The sequence below is a fragment of the Cajanus cajan genome, chromosome 3, assembly GCF_000230855.2.
Source record: "Cajanus cajan strain Asha chromosome 3, NIPB_CcT2T_4, whole genome shotgun sequence".
Taxonomy (NCBI): Eukaryota; Viridiplantae; Streptophyta; class Magnoliopsida; order Fabales; family Fabaceae; genus Cajanus; species Cajanus cajan.
Window position 1 is genome coordinate 16441282 of NC_138519.1, and position 9847 is coordinate 16451128.

At 35.7% G+C, this 9847-nt stretch overlaps 2 protein-coding genes across 7 annotated transcripts; both read left to right on the forward strand.

The window, feature by feature from the left end:
• Positions 1-47: 47 nt before the first annotated feature.
• On the forward strand, positions 48-6188 carry LOC109788621 (putative pentatricopeptide repeat-containing protein At3g47840). 4 transcript variants are annotated; one of them, XM_083070549.1, is made up of 4 exons: positions 49-317; positions 747-908; positions 3176-3448; positions 3941-6188. In XM_083070549.1, the coding sequence occupies exons 3-4, from the start codon at positions 3283-3285 to the stop codon at positions 6007-6009; spliced, it is 2235 nt and encodes a 744-aa protein (XP_082926675.1). In that variant the 5' UTR covers positions 49-317; positions 747-908; positions 3176-3282; the 3' UTR covers positions 6010-6188. The 4 variants fall into 4 exon arrangements, with proteins under 4 accessions (XP_082926677.1, XP_082926675.1, XP_082926676.1 ...); XM_083070550.1 differs by having other exon boundaries at positions 756-908; XM_083070548.1 differs by lacking the exon at positions 747-908.
• On the forward strand, positions 6087-9630 carry LOC109788627 (transcription factor AS1). 3 transcript variants are annotated; one of them, XM_020347397.3, is made up of 2 exons: positions 6087-6336; positions 8211-9630. In XM_020347397.3, the coding sequence occupies exon 2, from the start codon at positions 8261-8263 to the stop codon at positions 9317-9319; it is 1059 nt and encodes a 352-aa protein (XP_020202986.2). In that variant the 5' UTR covers positions 6087-6336; positions 8211-8260; the 3' UTR covers positions 9320-9630. The 3 variants fall into 3 exon arrangements, with proteins under 3 accessions (XP_020202986.2, XP_020202987.2, XP_020202989.2); XM_020347398.3 differs by lacking the exon at positions 6087-6336 and adding an exon at positions 6380-6760; XM_020347400.3 differs by lacking the exon at positions 6087-6336 and adding an exon at positions 6808-6899.
• Positions 9631-9847: the final 217 nt, after the last annotated feature.

The window sequence follows — 9847 nt, forward strand, 5'->3', positions numbered from 1 at the left end:
GTTGACTTCATTCAGTCGTGGATCTTCTTATGTAACACATAATCAATCAACTTAAGATTACGTCAAAATATTATTCAGAATTAAAGTGAGAAAATAACGCAATAAGAAAAAAGAATATTATTTGGTACACATAAATCTTGATTTTCTAAATCTGATTAAAATGAACAAAACAAAGAAAAGAAGAAAGTGAATGCAGAAATCTTGAGTAAAATTGAAGACAAACAAAGTCGCATTGCGGTGCAGTGTTTTGATCCAGGGTGGCTGGTGCGCAGCTGCTCCTAGTCTCCTACGCGCGGTGCGTTGTCGCTGCGGAATTGGTAAATACCTTTCCTTTTGCTTTGTCTTTAATTTAGTTCTTAGGATTTTAAATAATCAAATTGTGTTTTGATCAAGGGAAGGAGATGAGGCAAACTCTATATTTGGATCAGTTTAAATCCACTTTTATGTATGGAAATACGAGTTATGTTTTTCCTATTGTAGTTTGGTTGTGAGGGTTTGCTCTGATTTTTACAATTTGACAACAATTTAATTGGACAAATTGCCTTCAATTAGGGTATTTGGCTGCTGCATGAATGTACCTTTAAATTGTTTCTATTTTAAAGGAAAAATGAGTGAGTTGATTTGGATTTTTGGGTAAAATTGGTTTGAAAAATTCTGAAAATGATGAGAAAGTGGTTAAAAGAAGAGCACTGATATATCAGTGGATGTCCTTCAGGATGACTCTCAGTTCGTTCATATTTATTAAGGTAATTCAGGAGAAGAAGAGCGAGTGCTTATTGATTGCTCTCTATGCGAAACCTATGGAGAGTCTGAAAGCCTGAATCTGGAAGCAAGTTCTTCAGATATGAGAAGTTTAAAGATTGAAAGCAAAATCATTGATCTTGAGTACCTAGGCTCTCAGTTTACATGTATTGGGTTTTATTATGCTTTAAAGTTTGAATTTAGAGTTTAGGTTGCAGACTCAAAATTAATTGGAATTTGATTTAATCCAATCCATTTTATTTTGATTGGTTAAGCCCCTTAACTTGACCTATCTCTACCAATCATGAACGAACTTACTAGACTCCACCTTGCCCCCCTTTTAATTCAAAATGCTTAACCTGTCAACTTTGACAAACAAACAAAAAAATGGTATGTGTTCCTTTGAAGGGTTCCTTACCACAGCATTGTCTTAAGCATGTTTTTCATTGATGCAGAAAGTTTTGAAGTAGCATTTAAAAGTTATTGGATATTTGCTTATTAGGTAGAGGCTCCTGAAGATAGGACAATTCATTGCATGTCTGTCGCTTTTTTCTAATTATCTGAATATTGTTTATGTTTTCCAGATTTCATTGTTGACTCTTCCTAAATTCTTAAACATAAAATGCTGAAGGAAACTAGATCCTATTAATTAACCAAACTACAATCCAACCAACCCAGCAACTTCTAAGGCCGGGTCTGTTACTAAAAAGTCCCTTGCAAGCATAATCTAGAAAGCTCAAGAGAATTTAGGAAGGAGAGTTAGTTATGGGAGAGAGAGAAAAGCAAATCCGAGGGGATTTGTCTCAATAGGAATTTTGTCAAAGGGAGAGGGCATCAAAAGCCTTAAAATGTGTTTGGGGTCAAAGAATATTGCCTTGGCTCGGAAGTTTTGCACTTACTATTTTTGTCTCTTACACTTTCTCAACAAAAGTATAATCTCTCCCTTCTCATAATTTTTTGTGCATAATCTCTCTACAGATAGGAATTTTTGTCAAATGCAGTTTAATGAAGTTTCTTTAAAGAATTAAGATATATATTGTAATTCTTAATAGGTGATGAGTTGTTTTCATAGATGTTTTTATTTTTTCATGTTATAGTTTATTCCTTTTACTTCTAAAAAATAGTTTTAAAATCTGGGTTTAAAAATATTGGTAAAAAATGATTAAAAAAACAAATTTAAAAATTGGGTTAAAAAAATTGTTTTACAAAATCTGGTTCAAAAAATTGGTTAAAAAAATCTGGTTCAAAAATCTGGTTTAAAAAACTAGTTAAAAAAATATGGTTAAAAAAACCGGTTTTAAACCGGTTTTTATCCGATCCATTTTGGAAATGGATTAACCCATAAATCTGGATCAAAATCGGTTCAAAACTGATCCATTAATTAGGTTCGGTTCAAAATTGGATCAGTAAACTGGATCAGATCGGAATCCACTAAACTAATCCATTTAAAAACGGATTGGATCGGTTTGGATCGGCTTTTTTAAAAAATCAATTCATGCCCACCCCTAGTCCTACACATGATCGTGAACAATAAAAAGAAAATGCAGAGACATTGAAAATTGAGAAGCTATGAGTGTGTGTAATAATAAATGTTATCGAGAGAAAACCTTGGTCAATTGTTGGTAAGGATAACAAATAAATTCATACCCATTGAGAATATCCAAACCTGCCTCGACTTTGATGGAAAATACCTGGTTTGACTGGATATGGGTACGGATACGGGTAAAATCCGAAATATGAAACCAGAGACGGTGATGGATATATAGTTACCCACCCCGTTCCCGTCTCCATCCCTATCTTCGGTTTAATACGCGTCCTCAATTTTATTGTTTTAAAGAATTTTAATATTTAAAAATTAGTGTCTCTAAAGTCTTTTAATTAAAATATGAGATAGACAAATATCTAAATTACCATTATAATATAATAGAAACTTAGAAAGATAAACTAAAAATATTATATACTTTTTTATAAAAAAATTAATTAATTTTTGATGGATACATGTATACTCAAATACCCGATGGGGACAGAGATAGGACGAAAATTACATACTCGTCAATTCGGAGACGGAGGCAGAGATAAGTTTGAAGAGTACGAGGACGGATATCATGAAACTTGTATCCACCCTGCCCGTTTGCCATACCTAGTTGTTGTGGTGAATGCAAAGGTGAAAGTAAGAAGATGTTAAAAGAAATATAAAAAACTAAAAAAGAAAAATAGAGAGTAGTGGTAGTGGGTGGGTGGTTTATGACTTTACTTGGAGTACAAAATGAATGTGAAAACAATTTTTTTCTTGTGTTCCTAATTTGTACATTGGTATTGTTATTTTTTATTTACTAATTCGGAGAATATTGAGTGTTTATAAGGAAAAGAATGGTATGGAAAAATATTGAGTGTTTATTTTGTTCTCCCTTTGCTCTGGCGATTCAATTTGTAGGAAGAAACCTTGACGCTGCAGAGGAACATTGTTTGACATAGTTAGAGAGAAACACAAAGACATGGGAACTCGGAAATCTGAGCTTCATTGTTTGAGTTAGAGGGAGGATGAACCTTTCCTACAAACTCTTTAACACCTTCCCGCGACGTGTTTGCCTGCATCACCGCTATGCTTCTTCACCTGCCCTTGCACTTGACCCCTCATTTTCCATCCATCCAAACACTCCCTTATTCTCAAGAAACCTCGAGCCACCTCTCAATTATTCCTCTCCAGGTGTGTGTATGTTTTTTTCCTTCTTCTTTTTATTATTAAAATTCGTAAGAGCCGACTTATCTTGTGCTTAAATGTTTTTGTTGGTTTATGTTCGAACTTGGTTCCGTCATTATAATTTCGATGATAAAAAAAATTGTTTTTGTTGGAATAATGGGTATGATAAGGATCAAACTCTAGATCATGTGGTGGGTGTTTGAATTATAGTTAGAAAGTTAAGTTGAGTTGAATTTAACTTTCTAAATCAACTTTCAATTTAAAGCAACACCCTTTTAGCTTTTGTTTCAACTGAGGTTTGTTTGTAATTTACACTCAACGGAAAAGAAATTTTTTTATTGGCAACTAATTGGGCTTACAAATTTCAAATGTGTATCTAACCATAGCCTATGTCTTTGATATCATGTCATGAACCAACTAACTACCCCAAAAGTTCAAGTTGTTATACAGAGAAACAGGAATGGTTTTATATTGTATTTCTAACTAGTCTATTTACAGGAATTGCTACTGAATGCAGAGAACTGATCCAGCAAGCAAAACAAGAACATCTAGCTCCAACTGCCTATTCTGTTCATAATATGCTTGAACTTAACTCTGAGCTGAAGCAATTACTGAAACAGGGACAAATTGGTAAAGCTAGGAATATGTTTGATAAAATGGCTCACAGAGATGAGATTTCATGGACTACATTAATAGCTGGTTATGTCAATGCCGCAGATTCGCATGAGGCATTGATCTTGTTCTCAAATATGTGGGTCCAGCCAGGACTTCAAAGGGACCAGTTCATGATTAGTGTTGCACTCAAGGCTTGTGCACTTGGTGTCAACATTTTTTTTGGAGAATTATTACATGGATTTTCAGTGAAATCTGGTTTAGTAAACTCGGTGTTTGTCAGCAGTGCCCTAATTGACATGTACATGAAATTAGGCAAAATAGAACAAGGTTGCAGAGTCTTCGCAAAAATGACAAGAAGAAATGTAGTATCATGGACTGCCATTATTGCTGGGCTAGTACATGCTGGTCACAATATGGAGGGTTTGTTGTACTTTTATGAAATGTGGAGATCAAAAGTTGGCTATGATTCACATACATTTGCAATTGCTTTAAAGGCATCTGCTGATTCAAGTTTGTTACACCATGGGAAAGCTATACACACACAAACAATAAAACAAGGATTTGATGAGAGCTCATTTGTGATTAATACCCTGGCTACCATGTATAATAAATGTCGGAAACCAGACTATGTCATGCGATTGTTTGAGAAAATGAAGATGCCAGATGTAGTCTCATGGACAACCCTTATTACGACTTATGTACAGATGGGTGAAGAAGAACGTGCAATGGAAGTTTTTAAAAAAATGAGAAAATCAGATGTCAGTCCTAATAAATACACTTTTGCAGCTGTAATTTCTGCTTGTGCAAATCTCGCTATTGCTAAATGGGGGGAACAGATACATGGCCATGTATTGCGTCTAGGTTTGGTAGATGCTTTGTCAGTGGCAAATTCAATAATTACCCTTTATTCAAAATGTGGGCTGTTAACATCAGCTTCAATTGTGTTTCATGGTATAACTAGAAAAGATATTATATCTTGGAGCACTATAATCGCTGTTTATTCTCAAGGAGGTTATGCAAAAGAAGCATTCGACTACCTATTATGGATGAGAAGGGAAGGGCCAAAACCAAATGAATTTGCTCTTGCTAGTGTGTTGAGCGTTTGTGGAAGCATGGCACTTCTAGAGCAAGGGAAACAGGTGCATGCTCATGTACTGTGCATTGGCATAGATCATGAAGCAATGGTTCATAGTGCTCTTATTAATATGTACTCAAAATGTGGAAGTGTACAAGAAGCTTCAAAAATCTTTAATGGAATGAAATTCAATGATATTATATCATGGACAGCCATGATTAATGGGTATGCTGAACATGGTTATAGCCAAGAAGCCATTAATTTGTTTGATAAGATATCTAGTGTTGGTTTAATGCCAGACTATGTGACATTCATTGGGGTTTTGACAGCATGTAGCCATGCTGGATTGGTTGATCTTGGTTTTTACTATTTTATGTTAATGACTAATGAGTACCAAATCAATCCTTCAAAAGAACACTATGGTTGCATCATTGATCTTCTATGCAGAGCAGGGCAATTGAGTGAAGCTGAGCACATGATACGAAGTATGCCATTCCATAGTGATGACATTGTGTGGTCTACCTTACTCAGAGCATGTAGAGTTCATGGGGATGTTGATCGTGGAAGATGGACAGCAGAACAGTTACTTCAGTTGGATCCATATTCTGCTGGAACTCATATTACTCTGGCTAACATGTATGCTGCCAAGGGAAGATGGAAGGAAGCTGCACATATAAGGAAGTTAATGAAGTCAAAAGGATTAATAAAGGAGCCAGGCTGGTCTTGGATTAATGTTAATGATCAATTGAATGCATTTGTTGCTGGGGATCAGGCTCATCCACAAAATGAACATATCACAACCATTCTGGAATTATTAAGTGCAAATATAGGAGATGCTAGGCAGGAAATAGGTTCTCTTCAAGATGTTGAGGATTAGAAGACGACCACATTGCTTGAATATATTTGTGTTTCCTCTGAGTTTTCGTATTTCAAATTTTAAACGATTATGAAAAATTGGTTTCCCAGCCAGCTCTAATAATTTGAAAGCCTCTAGCTTGATATGGATTCTCTGAAATCTGAGACTGTAATAAAATTGCAATGTGTCTTTTCTGTTTCTCCTCTTCTTTTCATGAAAAAAGAGTAAAAAAACTAAGTCCTTGCAGTTGGTGCAGGATGACTGAGCTGACGAGGTCACCTGGAAGATATCTCCCGTCAACGAAAGCTCCAAGCTGTTTCAAAATAAATTAATTCAAGCCTTGGGCAGGTGGTACAATTTAGATTTTTTTAATTATTTAAATAAAAATAAAAAAAATATTTAAGCGGATATATGTTGTGGGAGCGGCAAGTGCAGTGAATAATTTAGAAAGAGGTAAACTTAGAGAGTCTGTGGCATTTGAAGCGCTGAAACCAACGTACGACGCTGCTACATTAATGCTTTTTCCACTTTTTTCTCTCTTGTGACTCTGTGGGGTCTCTTCCTCTGTCTTGTCTAATTCCCTCTTTCTCTCTCTCTCACAGTACCATGTCTTTACTCTACAATCCCAGGGTATATTTTCTCCCTCTCTCTCTACGATAATGCTAAGGGTGGTGCTTCTCCCTTTCCCATTTCTGGATCTTTTAATGCCCCAAAATTGTGCTCTTCCACATGGACCCTCACAACATGCCTCCTTCAACAAGCACGCTGCTAGGTATTTAGGGGCAACTTCAACCCTTTCCACCCACATCATCTTCTTCTTCCCTTTTCACTACTTTTTTTTTTTTTTTTTTTGTTTCTCTCAACTACCGTCAAAGGATGAGTTTTTATTCTGTGTTCAAGGTTTTAGGATGGTGGGTTTTGTAAAAAAATCTTTCTTTTTGTGGTGAGGTCTCAGAATATTCGGATTTTAGTTAAAAGTCATCTCATGATGAAATGAGAGTTCTGTTTTAATCATGTTGTTAGTCATGGGATCTCCATCAATCAAAGTCTAGAGCTTTGTTATGTGGTTGTTGTGTTCTTTGTGTTTATTTATTTATTTATGTTATTTAGGGGCTTTGGATCATGTAAATTTTGTAGTGAAGAAAGTCCTGCAAAGTCTAATGTTTTTTTTTTCCTGCATTGGACATTTTTGTTTCGGCATAAGTTGTCTTTGGTCATGTTTATTGATTTAAGTTGTTGTTTTTTCTTCTCCTTTTTATTTTATTCTACCTCTTATTGTATCTGTTCACGTGCTATTTTCTTTGTGGAGGGTGCTGAATGTTTTGGTCTGTAGACTCTGGGTTTATGCGTTTTTTGCTTTGCTTTCAAGTTATGTAATGAAATTAATCAATAATCACTTAACTAATTTCTTAGGAGTCTTTTAACCACTGGTGCATTGCTTCTTATTTATATGGTTATTAAGCCTTGATAATATATTGGTACAAGAACTTTATTTTTTTTCTTTCTTTTGAATATTCTGTTTCAATTCTGCATTCCAAATGCCAATAATATCCTGAAGTTCCTATAACTCAATTGAGTTGAATTTCTTGAGTAGTATATTTTGGTCTCGTCAAAATATGAAATAAAAAGTAACGAAGATAATTTCTTTTTTATTGAGTGATGTGATTGTTTTTGGCAACTGCCTTTATATAATAATAATTCAGAAAACTGTATAGAAAGGCACCTGGAAATATATATATTCACTTTTAGAAAGGCTTATTGTAGCCATTTAATTCAATAGTGTGCCAATTTTTTTTATTTTTTATTTTGGAAGATCTTGACAAAATAGCTCTTTAAGGTTTAAACTGTCTTTAACTTATTATACTCAATCTTCACGTGTCTAGGTGGGTTTCATAGCTAATGCAATTAAAATAGACATTTCTTAAAGTGAGTGTAATATGATGATGTGTCTTTCTATATGTTTCTTTGGTTGGTACTTTATAGATTTTGCATATATTTTTATGGATACTATATGTTGATAATCTTCAGGGTTAAATGTTCAATTTTATAATAAGTGCAAATACCGGTTTTTGGACTAGGCTTGTCTTGAGTAGATGTATATACATTTATGAAGATGATGTTGCTTGATGTTGAGAATGGTGTGTACTATTATTATGAAGACAAGGGGGATCTTTCATAGCAATTCTGCATTGTGTTTTTACTATTGTCAATGAATTATGCAGATACATGATGAAGAGTTCAAGTTTCAAGAAATGGGCTGTGGGATTTGCACATGGAAATGAAGGAAAGGCAACGTTGGAAGTCTGAAGAGGATGCATTGTTATGTGCTTATGTGAGACAGTATGGTCCTAGAGAATGGAATCTTGTATCTCAGCGCATGAACACGCCTCTTAACAGGGATGCAAAGTCATGCTTGGAAAGGTGGAAGAACTACCTCAAGCCTGGCATCAAGAAAGGCTGTCTAACCGAAGAAGAGCAGCGTCTTGTGATCCGGCTTCAAGCGAAACATGGCAACAAGTGGAAGAAAATCGCTGCAGAAGTTCCTGGTAGAACTGCCAAGAGGTTAGGCAAGTGGTGGGAGGTGTTCAAAGAGAAACAACAAAGGGAGAAACAAGAGATTCACAAAGCAATTGGCCCAGTTGATGACACCAAATATGATCATATACTAGAGACTTTTGCTGAGAAACTAGTGAAAGAACAACACCCTTCACAATCACCATACCTTATGGTTGCTGCATCTAATGGACCTGCATCTGCATCTGCATCTGCATCATCGGCATTGTTTCCTCCTTGGCTTTCAAATTCTAGCAGCACCAATCCCTCATCAGCAATTAGGCCACCTTCCCCTTCTGTGACACTAAGTCTCTCCTCCTCAACAGCGTGGCTACAACCCGAAAGACGACTAGGGAATGCAGCAACACCTCATGGTGGATCTGTTTCAGCCTTCGGTGATAACATGATGGTCTCAGAGTTGATAGAGTGCTGTAAGGAGTTGGAAGAAGGGTATCGTGCTTGGGTGGTGCACAGGAAGGAGGCGGCTTGGCGGTTGAGAAGGGTGGAGCTGCAGTTGGAGGCAGAGAAGGCAAGCCGAAGGAAGGAAAAGATGGATGAAATTGAGGCAAAGATTAAGGCTCTTTGGGTGGAACAGAATGCTGTTTTGGATAGAATTGAATCAGAATGCAGAGAACAGTTAGCAGGGATGAGGAGAGATGCAGAAAACAAGGAGCAGAAGTTGGCTGAGCAATGGAATGCAAAGCACATGAGGGTAGTGAAATGTATGGAGCAAGTAGGATGCAGAATGCCACAGATTGCTGAGCCTAATGGAAGATAAGATTAAAGACATCACTCAGAAATTTGTTCTTTATTAGGTATATTTGTTTTGAAGTTTGAGCATTTCAAACGTCAATTTGAACCGACACAAGCCTATCTATTAAGGTGTCTTGAAAGTAGTAACAACATCAAACCAAACACACATTGTAGTTTGGATCTTGTAATCCAACTACCTCCGTTAATGCAACTAGAGGAATTTGATTTGTATTAATGTAAATGTGCAGTCTTGTATGAGTTGCATTGCATCTTTCATGCTAATTTTCCTGCGTACTGTGTTGCATCTCAATAGAAGGGAGAATGTTGTGTTGTTTATGCTAAAATTGCCACTCATTTGGGCTATTCTTCTTTACTAGTTCTCCTTAGCTTCGCATATACACAGATTCATTCAGGTGAGAACATTTTTGTTACTGAAAAATGTGGACAATGAATGTAGATTATCATTAGATTTTATTTGAACAACTGATATTAGAAAATAAATGCATATAACTTTTTTAAAGAGTGATATAATCACTATAACTTTTGGTTTTTG